The sequence below is a fragment of the Capricornis sumatraensis genome, chromosome 15 (assembly GCF_032405125.1).
Source record: "Capricornis sumatraensis isolate serow.1 chromosome 15, serow.2, whole genome shotgun sequence".
Classification (NCBI taxonomy): Eukaryota; Metazoa; Chordata; class Mammalia; order Artiodactyla; family Bovidae; genus Capricornis; species Capricornis sumatraensis.
Genome location: NC_091083.1, coordinates 41,374,545 through 41,399,877, shown reverse-complemented (window position 1 = coordinate 41,399,877; position 25,333 = coordinate 41,374,545). Strand labels below are relative to the sequence as shown.

The window sequence follows — 25,333 nt, the reverse complement described above, 5'->3', positions numbered from 1 at the left end:
CGCCCTCAAGTGCCTGCGGTGCGGCATGGGGCAGGGGGTTCAGAGAGAAGCGTCTTTCCCTTTTTACAAAGGGGAGGGGGGAGAATCAGACGTTAAATTCTTTTGCAAACATTCATGCCTAAGGAAGGGCTGGAACAGGCAGCCCCGGCCGCCGGAACCGGTCGGACAGGTAGCGAGCTTGTTGACACCGTTATGTTGCAGGGCGCATGCTCAATCCCAAGTTTCCTGGTGCCTTTTCTATTCCACCTTATGAAACTTTTTTCCTCGGCGTGGTCTCACCCGCGATTTCAGGCAGAGGTGTCGTTGAGCCCGGAGGCTGGAAGTCTCCCGGCGTGCGGGGGAGAGGCCCGGCCGCGCGGCGGCGGTGGGGGGCGGAAGGAAGGGGCAGGCGGGGCGGGAAGGTGGGCTTCGGCCGCGGGGAGCCGGGGACCAAGCCGCCGCCGCCGCCTTTAGCGGGGAGCAACCGGGACTAGGGGCCCGCAGTCCGGGGAGAGGGCCCCCACGATGCCCAAAGTCTTCCTGGTGAAGAGGAGGAGCCTGGGGGTCTCGGTCCGCAGCTGGGATGAGCTCCCGGACGAGGAGAGGGCAGACACCTACATCCCAGGTGAGCGCCGCGCGGGGGCCGGGCCTGGGCGCCGGGTTCCTGGGGTGGGGGCAGGGGTGGCCGGGTCCCCTCTACTCCACGACCCGGGCTGGACTCCCTCCGTCCCCCATGCCCCTCCTTTGGGGGAGGGGGAAGGAAGTTACTGGGGCGCGAGAGGACCGAGAGTTAGAGGCTGGGAACCCCAGACGCCCTGCACCCCCTCCCCCCTAGTGGACGCCTTTAATTGCCCGGCGGCGGGACCGTTGGCTGCTGCGGGCAGAGGTGGCCCAGGAGGGGGACTGGGGGCCACAAAGGGGCAACCTCAAACCCACGTTCTCGTGAGGTTGCACAGGGATGGGTCAACCTCTCTGGGGCTAGGTGGCTCGAGATCCGGTCCCCCCATCAGCGTCCCAGGGAGTGGAAATTTGGCGCGCGGTGTCCCCAGCCGCGCTTGGCCCTCGAACCTCGTGGGCACGGGAACTGGGAACGAGGAGCGGACGTCCCCCCACGCCACCCAGGACTCCGAGCTTGCTCGGGAGGCCGAGTCGGGGGCTCGCTTGCCCACCCCCGCGGCGTTGCCCACTTGGCGAGGTGCCCAGGTCCGGGGAGGGGCGGCGGCGGCACCGCCCGCAGGTCAAACTGCCGCGGGCGCCCGGGCCTGACGCCGCGTGTCTGTGTGTCGGGGCGCGGCCCTCGCTCCGCAGTGGGCCTGGGCCGTCTGCTCCACGATCCCCCAGAGGACTGCCGCAGCGACGGCGGCAGTAGCACCGGCGGCGGCAGCAGCAGCGCGGGGGAGCCGGGCGGCGCAGAGAGCAGCTCGTCCCCGCGCGGCCCGGAGCGCGAAACCCCAGAGCCCGGCGACGGCGAGGGCCCGGATGGACACCTGGCGGCGAAGCAGCGCCCGGTCGCCAGGTCGAAAATCAAGGTACGGAGTCGACTCTGCCCCCGCCGCCACCTGCACCACGCCCTGGCGTCGGGCTCCCGAGGCCGGCGCCCCTCCCTGCCGCGCCCGCCCGCGCGCCCGGGCACCGGTGCACCCTGCGCGCCCGCTGCGCCGCTCCTGCACCTGCCCTTGGGCCGCGGCCAGGGCGCCTCCGCGTGTCCTCCTGCTTGCCGGCTAGCAGGCCGCTGCGCCCGGAAGACCCGCTCCCCGCGCGGGCACAGCCCTCCCGCGTGGCCTCTGGAGCTGCCCAAAGCGCTCAGGCACAGCCTCCTTCCCCCTTTCTGGGCATAGAGCCTGAAGCACAACCAGGCCGTTGGAGTTCTGAGGGTGGGAAAGGAGGGACCCCAGGCCCTGGGATCCCCTCCTCTGGGGCGCAGTTCCCAGCGCTGTTTGAACTCGAAGGGAGTTCCGCCCGGTTCCTTGTGTTCCGGAGACAGTCGTGGGAGCTTGGCACACAGTAGGTCTTTCACAGTAACAACTATTCCCGGTGCCAGTTATGAAGTGCCCATTAGACACGAGGTCTGTGCCGGGCACTTTTAAACTGGTGTTTATCAAATCTTCTTGAATCATATTCACGGATAATCGGATTCAACTGCAAATTGCCCCATGGCCCCGCCCGCACTGGCTTGCAATGTTTGTTTCCCTCTGTTCTCTCGATTTACTCCCCACCCCGCCACCCAGCCTCTTGGAATTGTAGGCCACAGTTTATCACGACGCCCATCTGCGCTTTCCTGGGTGGAACTTCCAAGACTGCCTGCTCAAAGGTATCCGCTACCTCCAAGATTAAGTCCCATTCAACTGACTCACAGCCAGTCGGAGCCAGGGAGTGGTGTTTTTAGGAATCATATGACCCCAGCTCCTAGCCAGGTGGGCCTTAATACGAACTTTTGCGGGCTCCAGTCCCTCGGTGTAAGTGTTAATTCTCGGGCGCTCCTGGGCGGTCCCAAAGCGCCCCCTGCCCAGGCCGGGGGATGGGGAGGAAGCCCTAGAACACTGTGGATTGGGAAAACTTCCGTTACTTTTGGTGGGAGGGGGTCTTCCCTCCCCCGTGCATATTCCTGGCTCCTGGGGCTTGGCTCCGGGATGGGCAGGGGTGATTTGGTTATGAATTGAGGCTAGATGCTGGAGCTGGGAATCCTTAGGAAAGATGGCTTTAAAGGATGCTGCCGACTGGGTGTGGGCATCCTGCTTGGAAAGGTTCAAAGTCAGCTGGTGGGAGGCTTTTCTGGGCTTGGTGGGGTTAAGTGGGAGGGACAGTTTGCCTGAGGCTGCTACCTCTGCCCTCCAGGAAATTCTACAAAGTGTCCCACTTGCATATTTATCACCTGGCTGGAAGGACAATTGAAACGTTGTTTTGGGGATGGTCCTTAGCTAGTTTAAACCTCTATCCCCCAACTGCCCACATTGCCTGGAAAGAAAGTGGCAGGGGAAAATTATCCAGTCCCTTAACCACCGTTTTAGGAGATCTCTGATGCCCCGGGCCAACAGCTCCACTGGGGCCCTGGATTAAGGGGATGAAACTGATCTTATTCCCAGGATCCTTGTCTTTGTGCTGCCCCCAGGGCTGGGAGTGGAGTGTAGTTTGCTCCTCAACCGTTACTAAATTTCCAGGGGAGTTTTTGTTTGTTTACTGAGGCCGAAGTTCAGGTTCCTTCTCCTCTCTGCTTCCACTCAAAACTAGGAGACATCTTGGTGTCAAGATGCTCCAAGATTATAGAATTATCAGCCATGGTATGGTCCATTTTCAAATGACTGGTCAAACCTCCCTTGCCTTAGCACGTGGTGTAACTTTAGAGTTCTGTGCAAAGTACAACAAACGGTCTAAGAGGGGGAAGCCACTTGAGCAAGATGCATTTTTTTCAATAACTGGAAGGCACTCATTAAACAGTTGGTTCTTAGAACCAGAGAAGGGCAGAGAGAAGCTCCATCCACGGCATTTAGTGCCTGCTGTACGTAAGGCAGCCAGGAGATAAAGTTGCGCCACCCTTGTGTTTCAGAACCATCTGACAGTAATGGTTAGGGTTCTACGCTCTGGCTTTTGCAAGGAAATGGCAATCCACTCCAGCACTCTTGCCTGGAAAATCCCATGATCGGAGGAGCCTGATAGGCCACAGTCCATGGGGTCGCAAAGAGTCGGACATAACTGAGTGACTTCACTTTCACTTTCAAACCTTCCAGACTTCAGTTTCCTCATCTGTAAAGTGGGAATATTAATAGTAATGACATTTGCCTCATAGAGTAGTGAGGATAAATGAGTCAATCAGAAAACATGGTAGGTGCCCAGTAACTCCAGCTAGGATTCTTTGGGTTGGTGGAGAGACACAAATACTATATTAATTATTAACACTATTACAGGAAAGTGAACGCTCAACCAGAAGCATGAGGAAAGATGCAATACATTCTTAGCAGAGGGAGGTTTCTTGGTGTGGATTCGAGGGCAGTGAGAGAGTGAGAAGAGGCAGGCTTTAGGGCTGAGCCTGAAGCTTGAGTAAGAACAGGACTCAGAGCTGAAGGGAGGATGGGAAACGGGCCTGGGGTCAGGGAGAGTCAGGGTGAGGAGCTGGAAATATAGCTGGGATAGGCTGAGATGGTAAAGGGGCCAAGCCAAGAAATGTGGATGCTCCCGTGGGGACAGATGCGGGGCCGTGGGAGAAGGAAAACCTCATTTAGGTCCATCTCACCAGCTGTGCTTGGAGATATGTTATCTGTTCTGAGCCTCAGTTCCCTGATCTGTAAAATGGAGAAATAATAGAATGGGCCTCTCAAGCATTGGGGTAGACAGTGGATACAAAATGCTAAGCGATTTTCTTAGTGTATAAACTGCCCAGTGGGGAGTTAGCCAATAGTGACCTGTGGCAGATTTTGTTAACATCCAATATTTTGTTGCCCCCAGCAAGGGCAAGGGACTTACCAACTGGATTGGCTGGATTTAAGTGTTATTTGGAAAAGATACACCCATCTGATGTTTGGAAGGCAACATAAGCCTCATCCCTAACTCCTTGCCTGTTGACTTCAGTCTCCCAAGACAGAATTGGAAGCTCCAACCTTATAACTTACCATCTCCTTGGCTAACCAGACTCCTCTTCTTGACTCTAGAGCCACCAAAGGCAGGAACATTCCTAGTGGGCTCATATTTCCAGCAGCTGGTACAGTAATGCCTGACTCATAGGAGGACGTAAGTCAACATGGAAGAGAAATACAGGCAGGGAAGGAGGAGTCAACAGTTCCTAGATATAAGTGACAGTGTTTGGGGAAAAACAGGAAGGAAAAAGGGGGAAATGCTTGGAATGGATACTTGAAAAAGCTTAAATTAATTTAAAGGGGGAAAAGGAGAAATAGGAGAACAACGTGTGAGCTGCAGATGATGGTTAATTATGGGGCATTTAATGGGGTAAGTCTTTCCTGGTGGCTCAGATGGTAAAGAATTTGCCTGCAATGCAGGAGACCTGGGTTTGATCTCTGGGTCAGGAGAAGGAAATGGCACCCCACTCCAGTATCCATGCCTGGAGAATTCCATGGACAGAGGAGCCTGGGGGGCTATAGTCCATGGGGTTGCAAAAAGTCGGACACGACTGAGCGACTAACACTTCCTTTCAAATTGGGATAAAGAGAGACCAGGCTGAGCTCCCAGGAGTGACTCCCAGAGCCACACTGCAGAGCTGGGCTGCCCAGGGAGCTGCTGCGGTGGCCACTATGGCTGCTATTTGCCCATCATGATTCTTCTGCTAATGCAAGGTGTAAAAAAATTGCTGCACACTTGCCTCGGCTCAGTTAACTCAGGCCCGCCTGAAGTCCAGTCTCCAACAATGCATGTAACTGGTGGAACCCAGGTTACATCTAAAGACCACAGCTGCAAGGGATTCTGGGAAATGTTGCATCGCGCTTTCTAGCCTCTCCTATGCAGGATGGTCCACCTCAGAGTGGGGACAGAGGCTGAGCCTGTCCACCCACAGGATCTACTCAAGGACCCAGATGTGGTCCAGTCTCCTCATATTTTTGGGGAGAAAGATAAAGCTAGAGAGGTTGTTTTGAGTCCCTCACAGGTGGCAAAGCCCAACCCAAGGCTCCTTATTCTTTAGTATATTGTGCTGTCGTTGTGGTGTGTAGTTGCTGTTGTGTAGTTGTGTTGTTGTGCTATCACCTTAGGCACTAGTGTGACATGAGGGAACCTGAAGCAGTTTCTACCACATGACAGGAAACAAAGCACAGGGTTATCCCTCCCGCTCCCACACGTCATGCCCAGACCCATGGGCCTGTCCCTGGGAACTGTAGGCACACATTTTGCAGACTGCAAGCCCCATCAAAATGTCAGTGTGGGCACCTGCAAGTGTTTTAGCCCCTGTTTCTTCTGGATGATAAGGATATGTTCCCTTCAGCATCTCTGCATTTGGGAAGACTGCATTCTGCCATGTAGTGGAATTGTGATGCTTAAGGATGCAGGAGGGGTATTTTTATCCCAAAGAAATTGGGGAATTACACTTACCATGTTTTGAGCACTCAGACATAAGCAGATGTGTCAGTGGCAATCTTGTCCACATGGCCATGGAAGGTAGCCTACTGCAGGAAATAGGTTCATTAATTTAAGGAACTTGTCTGGTGGAAGCATCCACAGAAAATAAAGGATTTTTTTTTTTTCCTTTAGAAGTTGACAGGTAAGTGACCTTAGCCAGCTTTGAAGTTGATCAGAGGGCCAGCCCAAGTCCCCACCTCCCCGGACGCTCCTGGAGTCTTCCGTAGCTCTGATACAATGATGGGTTTGTTTCTGCTGCAGAGGACTATTTTTCAAAAGAACTAGAAGGGAATTTTGTGTGTATTTTAAAACGAAAGCCGAGATCCTGAAGAAAACAGGACCGCGTAAGAAAGTGCCAAGCTGCAGGGTTGTGGAATTAACTGTCTCTCTTCATCTTTCTGGCCGTGAGCTAATCACCAATTAGTTAATGAATCTCCAGACTGATGTCACCTCCCACCCTCCATGGTAGCTTCCCCACTTCAGTGCTGAGCCTTTCGGAGAGTTAATTTTGGATTAAGGGTGAGACTATTAAACTTTTTCAGAAGATGACACTGTATCTGGAGCAGTACCCTGTAATTGCACAAATTAATAATTTCTATATCGAAGCATGAATATTGACACCAGATGGTAGCTTCTGGTTTTGTTGCCAATGGAGATAAGAGAGAATGTTGGTTTTTGGAACTTTTTCGATTTCAGAATTGCAGATGAAGGACTAGGGTCTAGTGACCCACACTGAAGGTTAGTTCCCTTTTTCTTCCATCAGTGAGAGGAAAACTCAAAAGACAGGTGGAGAAACAAGAGGTCTTGTTACGTTTTATTTAGGATCATAGGACGCAAGAACTTGTCAAACTCTAAGAGTTAGGATTTACTGGGGAACTAGTATTCCTTAACAATCCCAAGAGGCAAGTATCGTTATTGCCCACATTTTATGGGGGGAGGGGTGTGAAATTACCCTTAGAGAGGTTGAGTAACTTTGCCTACTTCCCAGACTGTGAATGGTAGAGCAGGATTTGAATTTAAGAAAAGAGCTCATCTAATCCCATTTGGGGCTTCCCCTGGTGTCTCAGTGGTAAAGAATACACCTGCAGTGCAGGAGCTCCAGGAGACAGGGGTTTGATCCCTAGGTCGGGATGACCTTCTTGGAAGAGGGCATGGCAACCCACTCCAGTATTCTTGCCTGGAGAATCCCATGGACAGAGGAGCCAGGCGGGCTACAGTCCATGGGGATGCAAAGAGCTGGACATAACTGAAGCGACTTAGCACTCACGAATATGGTGGTCTTAAGAGAATGTGATACATCTATTACCATTCCAGTGATCTGCTGCTGCTTCACAGACAACACCAGATTTAGTAGCTTGGTATAGTGTGATATCTTCTAGTTCTGTGACTTGACTGTGCTCAGCTGGGTGGGTGTTGCCTGGGGTCTCTCTTGTGGGTGCAGTCGGATGCCAGTGGGACTGGAGTCTCCTGGAGGTTGACTGGGCGGGATAATTTCAAAAGGAACTGTTTAGGCTGAACAAGCGCAAGAATACTGGAGTGGGTAGCCTATCCCTTCTCCAGGGGATCTTTCTGACCCAGGAATTGAACCGGGGTCCCCTGCAATGCAGGCGGATTCTTAACCAGCTGAGCTACCAGGGAAGAGTACACATAGTAAGCCTCCAGGAGGGCTTACTCAGGTGGCTGGTAGTCAGTCTTCTGTCTTTTTTGCTAGCTGCTTTTGTTATATGATCCTACCATCTTTTTAAATTTTGTAACAAATCCCTATTGATGGACATGTAGGTAGTTTTCCCGCCTTTTGCTATCCAGACCAAATTTCCAGGCATATGTGAAGTGTGCTCTGTGGGATAAATTTCATCTTTAGAAATTTATCCTCTGAATGTTTTTCTGCAGAATTCTTGGGGGATTTTTCCTTTTTTTTTTTTTAATTGATGTATAGTTGATTTACAATATTATGTTAGTTTGACAGGTACAGCAAAGACATTCTGTTATACATATATATATATATATATTTTTTTTTTTTTTTCTGATTCTTTTCCTTTATAGGTTACTACAAGATATTGAATATCTTCCCTGGGCTATACTGTAAATCCTTGTTGGTTATCTGTTTTATAGGTAGTAATGTGTATCTGTTAATCCCATACTCCTAATTTACCCCTCTTCCCCTCCTTCTTTCCCCTGTGGTAACTATGTTTGTTTTCTATATCTGTGAGTCTATTTCTGTTTCATAAATAAGTTCATTTGTATTATTTTTTAGATTCTACATTTAAGTGATATCATGTAGTATTTATCTTTCTCTGACGTCACTTGTATGGTCATCTCTAGGTTTGTCTATGTTGCTACAAATGGCAATATTTCATTCTTTCTTATGGCTGACTAATAAGGCATCTCTCTTTTCTTTCTGATGAAGCAATTTTTCCTTCCCCTTTGCCATTAAAAAATTTTTTTTTGGCCGTTCAGCATGTGGGATCTGATTTTCCAACCAGGAATTGAATGCGCACCCCCTGCACTGGAGTTTGGAGTCTTAACCAGTGGACCGCCAGGAAAGTCCTATGCTTTCTTTCTGACAAGTGAACTAGTTTGGCAGAAGCTGGCTTTATCAGCCATGATCTTTTGCCTTTTAATTAAGCCTACATCTTTCAAAGAGAGACTCTCTTTAGAGGCTCTGGATACAATTCATCAGTGTCTGGGACTGGACTGCTCAGGACACATTTACAGGCAGCAGGTGGTCCTTTCTGGGGATTCTCTGGATAAGCATTTAGCGGTAACTCCATTTTCCATATTGTGAAATGGGGATGCGCATAAATGTGGAGAAATGGGAACCCTTCCTTCGTTGAGGCTCATGGGAGAACTTTTCCTTTGGCTCTGGGAAGACCAGGGGGAAGCTCCCTGAGAATGAGGTGCCCTCCCTCTGGAGCCCCCTCGCTCCTCTTTGCTTCCCAAGGTTAGAAAGAAAGCTGTCTATATCTTGCTCCGTCAGATGGCCCGCTGGCTCTGCACCACATTCAGTGGTTACTGACCCCCTCCCCTCTGCCCTCAGCATTTTCTTCTTTTCAAACCAAAAAGTGCCACTGATATGAGATTTCCACCCTGGACAGTATACTGTCCCACCCTGGACAGATACTTCCAGTACAGGAAGTATCTATGTTGCATGCAGAGCACTTTTAAAATAGGAATTTACTGAGAGGTTTACAGTAAGTAAGAGTCCAGGTTGGAGCTGTGGTCGGCACACTCCCTGGGCACGTTGATGTGGGGCTTTCAGAAGACAACTCTCCCTTTCTTCGCGTTTCTAATCAGAATGACCAGGGTCATTTGCCTGTGTTCTATTTTATTAGCTGTGTGACCTCTCAAATGACCTTCCTGTATAGACTTGGCTTTGAGAAGCTCCAAGTACCCTTTGCCAAGATTTGGGCTATATTTAGTCTTTTTCACATCCCTTCAATGGAGGCAGTGACCAGAATGGGGACTTGGGCACTGTGGACGAGGAGGAGACCACTACCTGTCCTGGTGATGGGAGAGCCTTGGGCACAGCGGAGTTGCCCGCAGGCTCTGTCACATCCCACCACCTCAGCGGACACAGGGCAGAGGTGGGGTATGAGGCAGGAAGGTCTTTAGACTCAAGCCCCGTGGTCCTCTTGTATCTTCCAGTGTGCCCCACCTCCCACCTCCCACCTCCCTCTGACAGTCCAGTTCATCAGGGACCCGAGGTAGAGCCCTGCCCTTCTCCACTTCTCTGCTTCCTCGGCTCTCTTCATCAGCTGCTCTCCAGGGCTCAGGCTAGCCAGGCTGGACCCAACACAGCTCCTGTTTCCCAGCCCTCTCCTGAATCTTCTTTGCCCTTCCCCCGTCTTCTTCCTCCTCTGTGGCTGAGACACTCAGTTCCCTAGAAGCATGTTATCTTGCACCAGGACATGCCCCACCCCCACCCCCGTCTGGGGGTTAGGTGCCCCTCTGAGCAGCCTCTTGCACCCTGGACTTCCTGGATGGCAGTGGCCTGTGCCTAGACCAGCCTCTTCTTGGGGACAAGCCATCCTGGTGATGGGGCACCCTCCAGCTCAGAGCACAGGCTCTGTCTGCGATTAGGCACACATTAATGTCGGCTGAGACTAAGATGGAACAGTTGAGAATGAACCACTGGAGGGGGCCGATTGAAAAGCCCTGCTCTGAGGTCTTCACATTCTGCCACCTGTGAGTCATCACCCAGAAACTCTTTCTGACCTGCATGGTGCAGGGCTGCCATCTAGGCTTGGGGTATGGGGGCTGGAACCTGCACAAACACTTGCTGAGTTCCACCAGGCATTTAGTTGAGGAAAACAGGTGAACCCTGAGGAAATGCTTCTGTGTGATGGAAGCCTCTGGAATGAGTTGGAATAAAGTGCTAAACCATCTGAAGGCCAGTCCTTCATGTCTCAAGTGTGGTCTGTGGACTGCACAGTGGTGTCTCCTGGGAGCTGGCTAGAAATTCAGACCCCAGCAGACCTCCTGAATCAGAAGTTGCGTTTTAATAAGACCCCCAGAGGATTCATGTGCACACCGGGGTTTGAGAGGCTCTGGTATTAGGGATATTGGGACCAGTTTGGGCAGGCATTGCAGAGCCTGGAGAAGTTTATCTGGGAGGGAACAGGTGAGTTGGGGCTTGGTGGAGGTGGTACCTCGGGTGGATGAAAGGAGGATGTTTGAGACATGGAAGGTGTTAAGCCAGGAAAGGACCAAGTCTTCTTGTGAATTGACACTTGTCTGAAACAAGTTTTTCACTGACTCGATGGATGTGAGTCTGAGTGAACTCCGGGAGTTGGTGATGGATAGGGAGGCCTGGCGTGCTGCGATTCATGGGGTCGCAAAGAGTTGGACACGACTGAGCGACTGAACTGAACTGAACTGAACTGATGAATAGAATTTTGGCAGAACAATTAGATCCATCTTCTAAAGGATCTAGGAAACCTTTGATGAACATAGCAGATCTGGTGTTTTTCATCACATAGAGATTCTGTTTTCTTCCTTTGAGGCAGCAAATGCAGTTGAAAGAATGGAGTGGACCGTTCAGAACCTGGGATTTGATTATGGTTTTTCTGGTAATGAAGCTGTGGGATTCTGACCAAGTCTCTTCGGAAGCCAACTGTCATTTGTTCATGATTCTGGGTCAGGAGCTGGGGCATGGTTGGGCTAGACAGTTCTCCTCTAGGCCTGTTTGTTCACCCAGCTGGTGGTAGTCCTGGGTGGGCCGGAAGGTCCAGTGGCCACTTATCCACACCTGGCACCTCACTGCTCCTCTGCCGAGCTGCTTGGGCTTCCTTACAGCATGGTGTGCTCGGGCTTCTTGGTGGCCTCTGGCTTCCAAGAGGGAGGAGGGAGAAAAGCCGCTGCTAGGTCTCTTAAGATCTGGAAGTGACAGAGGCTCTGCCAGATCCAGGGGGTGAGGAGACAGTCCATTTTGATGGATTCAACCTCGGTGCAGGCCCAGAAGGAAGGAATTGACTATGGCTGTCTCTGGGGTCTCTGGGATGTTATCAGACCTACACTCCTCTCTTTCTCCCTTCCATCTTCAGCACTCGCTTCCCCCTCAGGGTCCAAGGTGGCAGCTGGAGCTCTAGCAAGGAGGAAGGACTAAGGCCGGGAAGGGCACCATCCTCCCCCTTCCAGAGAGTGTATCCCACTAGGCTGGTGGTCCCACCCCCACTTGCTGGGGGCGGGGCACCGCTGGAAATATGAGCATGGATGTAGGGGGAGCTGCCCTGTTCCACCTGGCTGCCCAAAGCCTACACATGTTGGGAATTTTTAGTGGGAGGCGGGGCAGCCCAAGCCAGGGCCAACCCCTCCCCTCCCCTCGCCCCCCCCACTCTGCACTGGACCTCACGCCCCTCTCTGCCCCAGTTCACCACAGGCACCTGCGGCGATGCGGCCCTGCATAGCTGCGACCTGTGCGGCAAGGCCTTCCGTCTGCAGCGCATGCTCAACCGGCACCTCAAGTGCCACAGCCAGGTGAAGAGGCACCTGTGCAGCTTCTGCGGAAAGGGCTTCAACGACACCTTCGACCTCAAGCGGCATGTGCGCACGCACACAGGTGAGGGGCGCGGCGTGAGCTCCTGCGTCAAGGAGGGAGCCCTGAGCAGAGCCGTGTTTCTGGAAGGATAGCGGAGCAGGGGTGAGGGGAGCTGAGGGAGGGCCATTTGGAGCCAGGCCGCCTGCAGCAGTGCCCCCTGGGGCCCGCGACCACCCACCCCTGCCCCTTCCCCCCCGCCCCCGCCGCAGACTGGTCTCGTCCCCAGTGAGATGCGGTTGAAGGCAAGTCACTGGTTGGAAGTGCCCTGGGATGCCCACTCGGAGCATCCGGGCGTCAGGTGCAGCCACTGGGCCGGGCTGACGCTGGAACGCGGTTCCTGTGGTCCCTCAGCAGATATTTTGTGCTTCTCTCTCGGGAAGTGATCCTGTCTCAAAATAGCATCACGTTGGTTCCTCCTGGGAGCTCAGAAAAAGAAAACACTCAGCAGACTTAGCACACTCCAAGCCTTCTGCGGGGGTGGGGAGGAAGGGTCCTGTGTGGCAGGTCAGGCGGCGGGCCTGCCCTCCACAGCCTTCCTCAGCGCCCCCTTCTTGTGCAGCGGGTCTGTGTCCCCACCATCTCCTTCCACAGACAGCCCTAGGGGGTACTTGCTCGCCGGTCTGCCAGCACCTCTGATTGCTGGTAGCTTCCGTAGTTTTGTGTAGGAGATGTCTGGTCTGCAGGCTTCTTGAGGACCACACCTTTGCCAGAGAGATCCCTTGAGAATTCTAAGATGCCATTTCCCAGCTTAAAAAAAAAATCTCCAACTCTGGGCAGGATGAAAATCAAAGTCTCCATCTTGCTGGGTTCCATATAAAGCCCCTCTCGGTCTGGCTCCCATCTTCAAATCTGCCTCCTGTCCCAGCCCCTCGGAACCCTCACGCACCCCACTGGGCTCCATCCTCTCATCCCATCCTGACCAGCAGTCTTATGCGGGTCCCTCTCTCTCTCCCTACAGTTCTTAGAATTTGTTATAGTCCTGCTGATCCCTCAGGCCCTTTCAGGGTTCAGGGTTTCCGCCCCCTCTGGCATTTTGGGGGTGGGAAAATGTCCACTCCTCTCTCTCAGTGGGGCTCCCAGCTCCCCAAGCCCCACACAGGGCCCTTCTCAGATCCTTGCTATTGAGATTTCCTTTATAGACTCTGTCACACATTTTGTTCTTAGGGTACTAGCTGTGAGCTCCTTCCTGGCCTCAGAAGGGTGTCCTTCACCCCAAAGAGTGGTCTGGCATGCTAAAAGTTTTTCTTTTTTCCTTTAAAAAAACTTTACTAAAGTGAAATTTTCATTTAAAATTTCATTTAAAAGTAACAATGCATCCAGAAGAGCACACATGTCATAAGAGCAGTTTGAGAATGTAGGAGTTTCTACAGAGTGAACACACCCATCTAACCAGCTGGAGTGTTGACAGACCCTGTGAGTCACTGCCCTGCCCCGAACCCCCTCTGGTCACTGTCAGTTTACCCCCGAGAGGCACTGTTAGCCTGACTTCTGGCAGCAGCACTGACTGTTGTCTGGCTTTGAATGTGATGAAAGTGGAATCAGTAGAGGATACTCTCTAGGGTCTAGCTTTAATACTTTCATTTCAGTCCTGAACATGAGAGAACCTGTAAAAGTTTGACCTCTGTGTGGCCTGCCTTGGGTTGAGGCAGGAGGAATGCTTCGGGAGTGGCTGGTGGTAGGGTAACTGTGGAGGGTCCTAAATAGGGTGAAGGGTCCTGTAGGTGGTAGATGGTCCTATGAAAGTTGGAGGGGTTCTGTGGTTGATGGGGCAGCCCCAGCTATCAGTGGACCCAACAAGTAGCTACAAAGCTGGTTTAACAGGCAACTAACCCAAGAGGTTAAGAAACTGGGGACCGGTTGCCCAGTCATTTGTCGTTGGTTGTCCTGGAGAGTTCCTCAGCTTTGCATCTTTTTCTGAAGATGTCGTAGAAGGCATGGCCTATTTCTTCTGCAGCTCCTTGCCTGGTGGGTTCTCTGGCCACTCCCTGATCCTGGGGCCTGGCCTTTAAGACAAAGTGAAGGGGGCTCGGGGAGCACTGTGGGCTGCTGGTACGGTCAGTCGGAGTAAACATGGAGCTGCCTCATCTGTGACTGACTTAATTCTTCGTTAGTAGAAATATGAGGGACTGACCACTCTCAGGGAAGAGTTTGCAAGTTGAATCAGTCACATAGTGGTTAAGAAATCCAGATCTGAGCTAGCTGTCTGTGCAGGCTTGTCCAAATTACTTTTTCTTTTTTGCTTTAGTTTGTCCATCTCTAAAGTGGGCATGGGGTTTAAATACCTGTCACCTAAGTGAGGGCTGTGAGATTTCAGGGCAATAATGGTGTATAAAGTGCTTCACACTCTGTAAGCACTTAGTAAATATGAGCTGTTAGAGGTGGTAAACATTGAAATAGTTGGCAGAGTTTTCCTGAGGCCTGAAGACTCACCTCTGTGCTTCCAGAGACCTCAGCCCACATAGGGAGAAAGAACCCAAACCCTGGACTCCCCGAGAAAGCCAGTGGGTGTGCCAGACAGAAGAGAAAGTGGCATCAGGGAGGCTTCTCGGAGGAGGTGTCCTCTTGGTTGAGCCCTGAAAGAGGAGCAAGAAAGACCTCTAGTGACTACGAAAGGAGAGGCCGAAAATCCCTGGGATCCCACAAGCTAGGTGGTACAGCCCTCCCACCAAAAAAAAATCATGAACTATAAAACTACAAAGTGACTTGAATTTTTTTTTTGCTGTACCATGCAGCATGTGGGATGTCCCTGACCAGGGATTGAACCCTCACCCCCTGCAGTGGAAGAACAGAATCATAACCACAGGACCTCTGGGAAAGTCCAAGTGATTTGCATTTGAGTCTCTATTGGACAGTTCTTAGATCATTGAATCTATAGATAATGATTTTAATATTTTTAATCATAATTTTAACTCTTAAAGTGACTCCTCCTTAAGCTTCTTAAGGGGCCCAGAGCCAGTTCTAGACCTCTGGTCTTCTGATGCTCAGCCGTGTCCAACTCTTTGTGACCCCATAGACTGTAGCCCGCCAGGCTCCTCTGTCCATGGGATTTCCCAGTTAAGAATACTGAAGTGGGTTGCTATTTCTGCCTCCAGATCTTCCTGACCCAGGGATCAAACACACATCTCCTGCATTGCAGGTAGATTCTTTATGGTGGTTAACAAAAAGTATTAAGGAAATGTCTTGAACCTGTTTTCCCTGCTCTGGTTTATTTTCCGATGGAGACTTGCCTCCAGGTAATGATGAACCAGAGAGAGGAGTCAAGGGCTTGTTGACAAATTAACTGCTGGCAGATCAACAAAAGGCCACCAACTGCGGTGAGGCTGCTGAGCAGGAGCTGGAGGGACAGACTTGGCCTCCTGGCTCGAGAGGCCTGCCCTGTAAGCTCTGAGCTCTACGCCAAAGGGATAATCGGTAAGAAGAGCAAAGTCTTGGGGGTCTTCTGACCTTGTAGCTCATGTGAACCACCTCACTAGCTCCAAAGAGCTCACCAGAATTCTGTGAACTTGGCTTTGCCTTTGATTGAGACGCAGATGCTGGATTTTTGCTCTGGATAGTGACAGGTAAATGTTGTATTTGGACCAGAAGCAAAGATGTGGACTCTGTTTCCCCAAGTACAGTAGCTAGTTCAATGAAGGTTACGATTGCTCCCAGTCCAGTTGGGCCGGTCCATGATTAATGTAAAAACTTACCTAAGATCTCTGGACCCTTGTTTTGAGAATTGGAGGGACAGTGTTGAGAGGTGGACAGAGCTGGGTGGGGCCCAAAAAGCAGGATGAATCCCCTCCCCCTCATCTCCTCCTCCACTCTGCAGCCCCGGAGAGAACAGGGCATCTAAGGAAAGACTCAGAACAGGAGGAAACATCTTGGAAAAGACCCAGGGAAACCGGAGCCTGGAAATGTCTGACCTTAATATCCAAGTAGATGAAAGAAAAGATTAGACTTCTCTTTTGGATATGACTTCACCAAAGAAAGAGTAGATCGGGGGTGTACTAGTGAGATGGAGGGTTGGGAGGAGTAGCCACATGACATCTGACTCCAGGTTGAAAGAAACTGGACTAGAAAGAAGCAGCTCTGTTACCATCTTGTGAAAATATATTGGCAAACGAGTGGCTATTTTCAATCCAGATGGTTTTAGGTTGGGTTCCCTACAAGCAGTTTCTGAGATGGTGATTCTTTTTCTTTTTTTTAAAATAATTACTTTTATTTTTAGTTATTTGGCTGTGCCGGTCTTAGTTGTGGCATGCGGGATCTTTAGTTCTCTAACCAATTGAACCCGGGCCCCCAGCATTGGGAGCGCATAGTCTCAGCCACTGGATGACCAGAGAAGTCCCTGAGATGGTGATTCTTATAAACCAATGTATTGAAGGGTGGCTCTTGGGAGAAGCCTGCGAGGCAGCGGGGAGCTGCACAGTGTAGCAGGGATGTGGCCTTAGCCTGATCCCACCGGGGTCTTGGGTGGGACTGGCTCTATAGGCCTGTCCTGCCCCAGGCAAGTGGGGGCCCACTCAAGGGGGTCCGGTTGGGGACCCCCCCCAAGAACACTCACTGCACACAGAATAGAGGGATTTGCTCTGTTTGAGAGGAGGTGACAGGGTCACTGAGGCCAGCATCAGGTCAAAATGAGACAGTGGATGGAGGGGGGGCGTGGGGGAGAGCTTTCAAGAAAGGAATGTATATTCAGTTCACAGCCCATGAAAAATGTCATGGGTCTGTTTTTAGAGAATATTCTTTTGGCTTTGTTTAAATCTTTTAGGTTGAACCAGCTGGCCATCCATGGAAGGAGACGGTTTGGTTTTTTGGTCGGGGGAGATCTATCATTTAGAGTAGAATGTAGCAACCAGCATGGGCCAGACTCGGTACTCACCGTCTCTGCCCTCGATGCCTGGGGACCCTGAGCACCGCTGGCGCCAGGGGGCGAGAGGAAATGCCGAGTCACGTCTGCGGAGGTGTCAGGTGTGTGGTCTGGGTGTTGTTCGTCACTGTGACCAGATGTGCCAGGCTCATCAGACAAATATGGCTTTAATTGAAAGCATTTTATTTTCCTTATTTGTACAAGTGACTACTTTTGTGTGAAAAACTTCAGTCAACATAGAAGCTATAAAGGAGAAAGCATAGCTGCTGCAACCAGCTGAAAAGGGCACACGTGTCTGGGGTCACCCGCTCAGTTAGTGGGAGGCTCCAGAGCGCTTAACCCATGTTGGTTATACCTTTACAACTCTGGCTAGAATGAAAGAGCCAGTTCGAGGTGCTTGTCATTCCTGTGGAAGCTTCTGAGTGCCATGGGGGGAGACTGAGGAATTCAGGTTGGAGGTCACTTGAGGGAACGGGGGATGATACTGTTGACCAGAGCAGTTGCCCCGACCGCCACCCCAGCCCCCAAGGGGCCCCCTGGCCTTATCTTCCATCTGGGCCACATTGAAAAAGAAAGGCCAACAAATCCCGTCTTGATTGAAGAGGAGGAAACGATGGTGTTGTTTGTTTGGAGGCGAAAGGAAAGGAGTGGAGAGATTGGATTGGGAGAAGCACAGGCTGGGAGAGGCTTGAGTGGGGTGCGTGGGGGAACAGTAGAGTTACCTCCACCCCTCCCAGCCCAGGGAGCTGAGGAGCAGAACACAGACTCCTTCACTCAACAAGCTCTCCCCTCTTTGATTTTCACTTACTTTTTAGCTACAAAAAATCATATGAAAGGGAAAGAATGAAAGAAAGAAAAAAAAAAAAGAAGCCTCCTCTCCACACCAAGCCCTATTTCCACTCTTGAAAGCAAAGTGAAGTCATGTCCAACCCCATGGACCGTAGTCTGCCGCACTCCTCTGTCCATGGGATTCCCCAGGCAAGAATACTGGAGTGGGTTGCCATTTCCTCCTCCAGGGGATCTTCCCAACACAGGGATCGAACCCAGGTCTCCCACACTGCAGGCAGACTCCTGACCATCTTGAGCCACCAGGGAAGCCCCTCCTGAAAGCAAACTACCATTTAATTTTTTTCCCCAGAAACTTTTAGTACCCACTGCGTTTTCATGTACTGTCTATCTGGGAGACTGTTTCCTACCTGCATTGGTGGAGGTGTCTCACTCTGTTGAATGGGTGTCAGAGCGTTTCTTATTGTGAGATGATGATGTAATTTCAAATATGGAGGCACTGTCATTTGTTTTTTCTTGCTCCAGTTGTAACACTGTCTTTCATTTTCAGGGTTTTTTTCCCTTTCCTCCCTTCCCTATTTCTTTTGTTTCTCACCCTCTCTTCTAATTTTAGAGAACACAATCACAAATCTTATATATCCTTTGCCTACTTGTGTTAGTCTTCCTGCAAATAATCTCCCTGAAGCTGGCTGAAGGGTAGACCGCTTCTGATGTTTATTTATGGGCGTGGTCACATTGCCTCTTGTGGATGTTGCCCTAAATGTCCACTCCCAGGAGGAGGCCTGCAGAGAGCTTTTCGAGGAAGCCCACTTTTGAATAAAGTTCAGTAAAGGAGATTTAGATACAGTAAGCAGAACAAAAACAGATATTGCTAGTAACAAAGACTTTTCTTTGGGGATATGTGAGATGAAGCTTGATTTGGCAGTAGAAATAGAACATTTGAAAAGAAGGAACCCTTTGTGATATCCCACACACAGTATTTTCTGGACCAGGTGATACAGGCCCACAGCACAGCACTGAACGTGGTTGGGGAAGGAAGTCTGTTCCTGCCTCTCTCCACCAGCTGCCTAGGGACCACATTTTATTATTATATATATATTGCCATGCCACGTGGCATACAGGATCTTTGTTCCCCAGCTAGGGATCGAACCCAAGCCCCATGCAGTGGAAACATGGAGTCCTAACCACTGCCAGTGAAGTCCCTAGGGACCACATTTTAAAATGTTATCCTTTTTTAAAAATTTTGATTTTTTTATAACTGTTTTAATGCTTTCTAAAAAATTTCATCACATGTCTGTTCCATAATGCTTTTTAACAAATGCGTTTTTTTTTTTTCAGTCACTAACATGCTTTTATTTTTGTCATTGACAAATGATACTGTGATTGAATCATTGCTTTGGCTCCTTAAATATCACTTAGGTGTACATTAAAAATATATGTTTACATTTAAGAAATGTAACACATTAAAGAAGTCCTCCGTAAATATTGTTGTTTTATCACTAAGTCGTGTCTGACTCTTTTGTGAGTAGGAAATTGCAATCCACTCCAGTATTCTTGCCTGGAAAATCCCACGGACAGAGGAGCCTGGCAGGCTACAGTCCATGGGGTCCCCAAAAAGACATGACTTACCAACTGAACAACAAGAAATGCTAAAGAGTGTCTTTGCGTTCTTTTGACCTGGATTATAGGCACTTGAGACTGCATCCCGTTGAGTTTTTACTGTGTGCTGGATCCTTGGCTCATGAGATCTCAGTTACTCCTCAGAGCAGCCTTACGAGGGGGTATTAATTATTGTCCCCATTTTACAGGTGAGGAAACTGAGGCATGGACTGGGTTGATGAGTGGCTGATGGGTAATGCCTGGGTTTCCAGTGGCCCTGGACTCTGTTACTGTCTAGGTGTCGGGGATGGTGTCTCTCAGTTCTGGAACCCCACTCCCAGCACAGGCACGATTAGCCATTATTCAAGAGCACTCGTGTCCAAGACAGGGAGACCCTGACATTGGTCTCCCTCACCTGGGCTCCTTCCTGGCCATCTTCTTTGCCGACCTCTGAGTCTGTAGGGGAACGGAGGACTCCAGGAGGCAGGAACTTGTTCCCAGGCCCAGAGTCACCGAGAGGCAACTGCTATGTGACAGGGTCTGCTTGCTCCAGTGAGTGAGGGGTGAATGTGGTCATGGGGTGGGGGGAGCAGGTTTGCAGAAGGCAGGATTAACTGCAGTAACAAGGTGTGGGGGCCTTCTGTCTCCCCCTCCCCGCCTCTGTCATCCACACAACGCAGGCTTCCGATACCCTCTCGCCCTTGCCATCCACTCTGCGCTGGGTGTGGCGCCCATACGATTCAGCTGAGCAGCTGGATGAGAGAGGAAGGAGACATGACTCTGCCTGTGGACTTGTCCGAGGGGAAGGGCTCGGGACAAGCAGTGCAGCCCCGTCCGCCCCCATTCTCAGGCCACCATGGGGTGGGGCCCTCCGGGAGCAGGGTGGGAAAAGCACCCACTTCCAGAATCCAGGAGTCATTGCTCCAGGTTAAAGCTGGTGGAAGTGTGCTGGTTTCCCCACCGGCTGAGTTTGGATGTTTTAAAATAGTTGTGGGCTGTTTCCGATCCCTCCTGAAAGGAGCAGCTGGTCTCTCGGTGAATTTGTCTTGATGAGCTTCAGGTTTAAAATCAGGGTGATTCTTGATTAGCCAGAGGTAGTAGAAGCCAGCTGCCATGTGGGCCCAGAGGCCTGGGTAGCCCAAAGCCCCTTGTGGCCCAAACATGCAACCTACATGGTGTATTCCTTTGGGGCAGATCTCCTCATAGCCCCTACGTTTGTAGAAAACTGGCCCCCAAGATGTGACTGACCTCTCCTTTCCTGCGCCAGTAGGGCTCATTCATTCATTCATTGAAAGATGATTGACAGTGACAGTGTCTGTTGCTCAGTTGTGTCTGACTCTTAGCGACCCCATACTGTAGCCTGCCAGGCTCCGCTGTCCATGGGATTCTCCAGGCAAGAATACAGGAGTGCGTTGCCATTTCCTCCTCCAGGGGATCTTCCTTTCTTTTGCTGGGCCAGGAGGGTTCATTCATTCTTTCAAAAGTGATTTACTGAGCACCTATTATATGCCAAGTGCTGAGCATTATAATGAAGTTTCTTTTGGCAGTTTTTCTGGAACCAGCAGAATATAATACAGGCCTGCCTTCTGCTTGGCTGGGCTGGAGGAACACCCCACCACAACACTGAGCTGATGGGACTTTTCTCACACTGAGTGTAGAGGCAATGATGGAGGCTTCTGGATGTGGAAGAATAGTGGAAGCCATTCAGTTTGTTCAGGTGGTTGAGTGAGGGTGAGGAGTTTTTTTGTTTTGTTTTTTTCCATTTTGACTTCCTTTATCATCTGTGTAACTTCATAAACAGATATAGCTCTCCAGGAAGCACCAGTAAGGAACTGGGGACTTGGAACCTTGGGGAAAAGACTGGGGTGCATGTCTGCCTCAGACACCCCAAGTGCTTTCCTATGGCTTCATCTGGCATTGCTTCAGACCTCAGCATAAGTAGCCTCAGCATCGCCTGGGAACCAGCTAGAAAATACAGGTTCTTGGCCCCACCCCAGAACCAGGATTGCCAGTGAGGGTGGGGGCCCGTAATCTGTGTTTTGATAAGCCCTCTATCTAGGTGATTCTGTTTTGGACTCAGATCTGAGAACCACTGCTTTCGCTTGAATCAGGAGGTCTAGGGTGGGGGCTCGAGGCTCTGCACTTCCAGCAAGCTCTTAGGTGATGTGATGTGGGGTGTACCACATCTTAGTACCAGGTTGCACAAGGCAGCACGATGTGCCGCGAGAGTGTGGGCTGGTCTTTAAAAGATGGGCTTTGGGTACAGCTGAGCAACAAAACGCTGTGGTGCTGCTAAAAAGGGATGGAGTCAGGCTGTAAACACTACCATGGTGAACTCTCCAGGACTATTTACTTATTTTTATTTTTTATTGAAGTATAGTTGTTTTATAACGTTGTATTAATTTCTGTTGTATAGCAAAGTGACTTAGTTATACATATATGTTCTTTTTTTTGGCTTCCCTGGTGGCTCAGATGGTAAAGAATCTGCTGGCAATGCAGGAGTCCTGGGTTCGATCCCTGGGTTGGGAAGATCCCCTGGGGAAGGAAATGGCAACCTACTCCAGTATTCTTGCCTAGAGAATCCCATGGACAGAGGACCCTAGTGGGCTACAGTCCGTGGGGTTGCAAAGAGTCAGATACAACTGAGTGACTTTAACTATATGTTCTTTTTAGATTCCACATATAAGTGATATCATATGATATTTGTCTTTGTCTGACTTATTTCACTTACTGTGAACATCTCTACTTGCATCCATGTTGCTGCAAATGACATCCATTATTTCATTCTTTTTACCAGCTGAGTAGTATTCCGTTGTATATCTGTACCATATCTTTAGCCATTCATCTGTTGATGGACATTTAGGTTGCTTCCATATCTTGACTATTGTAAATAGTGCTGCTGTGAACATTGGTGTGCATACATTTTTCTGAATTATAGTTTTGTCTGAATATATGCCCGGGGGTGGGATTGCTGGGTCATATGGTAACTCTATTCTAGGTTTTTGAGGAACCTCCATACTGTTCTCCATAGTGGCTGCACCAATTTACATCCCCACGGTTAGTGTAGAAGGGTTCCCTTTTCTCCACACCCTCTGTAGCATTTATTTGTTGACTTTTTAATGATTGCCATTCTGGCTGGTACCCTAGGAATATTGTTAAGCAAAAAAAGTAGATTTTTGAAGATATCTTTTAATAGTTTGCTTCCATTAAAGCTAGGATAGTAAAATCGTAATAAATTTCATTGTTGTATAAGTCAAATAAGCACTTTAGAGTGTGAATTTTAATTTTCACTATTTTTTTCAGCAACTCAAACAACTTTTGCTTTTTTTGGCTGCACCATGGGGCATGCAGGATCCTAGTTCCCCTACCTGAGATCAAACCCATGTCCCCTGTGGTGGAAGTGCAAGTCCTAACCACTGTACCAACCAGGAAGTCCTTGAAAATACTTATCTTGATTGATGGTTTTGCATACTCTTAAATTTTGAGCCTAAAGCTTTGGGGATTCCTGTGGGAAGTGGTCCTCCTGGCCACCAGGCCCTGAGATGGTCTAACTACTCGCAGCCTCCTCTCTGCTCCATGGACCTCTCTGGACTTCTAGAAGCTCCATCTCACCCAGTGGGGTACCCGTGGGGGAATGGGGGTGACTGTCATTTGATTGCTGAGCTTCTTGCTCTGTATGGTACCTGTGGCTTCTCCAGCCAGGAGGCAGGCCCCACTGATAGTAGACCAGATTTAAAGTCAGCATGAGATCTAGGTTGGAGATGCTTTCCTGACTGTAGCTGATGCCATCAGTGCCCTGCCCCTGCCCCTGTCCCTTGTCACTTCTGAGCATATCTGTCCACGTCGAAGCTGACCACTATGGGTGTTCTTGCTGGAGGCCCCCCACCCCCACCTCCAGGCAGGCGGGACCTGCTGGGGAGAGAGAGCCCCACCCACCAAGGGCACTCTCCAGGGTGCTGCCTGAGCAGAGGGACAAAGACCCCAGCTCCCAAGGGGCAGGGTGACTTGGAGGTGTGTGTTCTCCTCTGTCGCCTACCTTGCTTGACCAGTTGAACTCTGGTTGCCCACTGACTGGATGACCTCCCCCTCAACCACCACCTTGTCATCTTCTCCCTGCTCTGAAGGTGGGGAGTCACCTCACACTGTTCCTGGGGTCTCCCTTCCTGGAGGCACCTTCTAAATACCTCCTTTTCCAGGAAAACCCAGACTAAAATAAAAAGCACGGTTTACTCTGCCCACTCTGAAACCCAAACATTAAGGCAGGCAAGTGAGAAGATTAGAGTACCTCGTCTTAAAGCCAGGTGGTAGTTTTGCTGTTTGTGTCTGTTTTTATCATGTTTGCGCTGTGGACAGTTTTGTCTCCTGCCTTAACCATTTTCCTCATATTCTTCATCCTTGGTTATGGTGATTCTTTTTTTCTCCCTATTTCCCCAACCCAGGAGCCCCTGACAAGTGTGTTTCTCTTGTTTCTCGGGGGAGTTGGACTTTACTGCATCTAAGTGATGCCACACGCTATCTGTCTTCCTCTGTATGGCTCATCTCACTGAATATAATGTCCTCAAGTGCATCCACATTGTTGCAAATGGCAGGATCTCCTCCTCTGTCCTGGCTGAATGAGTCTCTGTTGCAAATACATGCCATATCTCCTTTATCCATTCATTTGTTGAGGGGCACTTAGGCTGTTTCCATGTCTTGGCTGTTGTGAATAACGCTACGGTGAACATGGGTGTGGAGATAGCTTCCTGAGATCCTGTTTTCACTTTCTTTGGATAAATATGGATAGTGGGATTCCTGGATCATATGGAAGGTCTGTCTTTACGTTTTCAAGGAACCTCCAGCCTGTTCTCCACAATGGCTGCACCAATCTACATTCCCACCAACAGTGCATGAGGGTACCCTTTTCTCCACACCTTCTCCAGCATTTGTTACCTCTTGTCCTGTTGATAATAGAAATTCTGACAGGTGTGAGGTGATTTCTCCTATCTTGTTCAATTGCTGACTCATGTCTGACTCTTTGTGACCCCATGGACTGCAGCATGCCAGCCTCCTCTGTCCTCCACTATCTCCTAGAGTTTGCTCAAACTCATATCCTTTGAGTTGGTGATGCTATCTAACCATCTCATCCTCTGCTACCCTCTTCTCCTTTTGCCTTCAATTTTTCCCAGCATCAGGGTCTTTTCCAATGAGTTGGCTCTCCTACCTGTGTGGTGGCAATTTGTACTTTTCTGATGATTGGTGTTGCTGGGCATCTTCCCTTCTGTCTCTGAGCCCTTTGTATGTCTTCTTTGGAAAAATGCCTATTCAGTTCCTTTGCCTGTTTTTTGAATCGGATCATTTGGGGGGCTTTTTGCCATTGGGTTGTATGGGATGACTTTTAATGGCCTCATAGGTGGGAGGCTCTGGCTTGGCCTTGACCCACTGGTTCTGTGTCTGCCCCTCGCCCCTGCAGGCATTCGCCCCTACAAGTGTGACGTCTGCCACAAAGCCTTCACCCAGCGCTGCTCCTTGGAGTCCCACCTGAAGAAGATCCACGGGGTGCAGCAGCAGTACGCCTATAAGCAGCGCCGGGATAAGCTGTACGTCTGCGAGGACTGCGGCTACACGGGCCCCACCCAGGAGGACCTGTACCTGCATGTGAACGGTGCCCACCCCGGCAGTGCGTTCCTCAAAAAGACATCCAAGAAACTGGCAGCTCTCTTGCAAAACAAGATGACGTCCTCGCTCCAGGGAAACGCCAACCTGAGCGAGGAGGAGGAGAAGTAGGAGAGGGGCGTGGATGCCAACTCTGCCACGTGTCCACGGATTCCTGGTCTTGTAGGTCCCCTGCCCCACATGCTTTTCCAGAGTCCAAGTGGTCCGTTCATCTCTCTGTCCTGGGGGCCTCAATGGGGGCTCCGTGCCAATACTGTCATTGATAACAGTGGCATTAGGCCCCTGCTGGAACTGGCTGCTGGGCCCTCAGGAACGCTATCACACTAATGGAAGCTTGTGGAGGGCTGTGATCACCGTCTGGGTCTAGTTTT

The 25,333-nt window shown here is 50.4% G+C and overlaps 1 protein-coding gene across 1 annotated transcript; it reads left to right on the top strand.

Annotated features, from left to right (window-relative positions):
* The first annotated feature begins 504 nt into the window (after positions 1-504).
* Positions 505-25,073, top strand: OVOL2 (ovo like zinc finger 2). The gene is made up of 4 exons (XM_068987789.1): positions 505-604; positions 1,288-1,508; positions 11,905-12,094; positions 24,760-25,073. Exons 1-4 carry the CDS (start codon positions 505-507, stop codon positions 25,071-25,073), a joined length of 825 nt encoding a protein of 274 aa, XP_068843890.1.
* Positions 25,074-25,333: the final 260 nt, after the last annotated feature.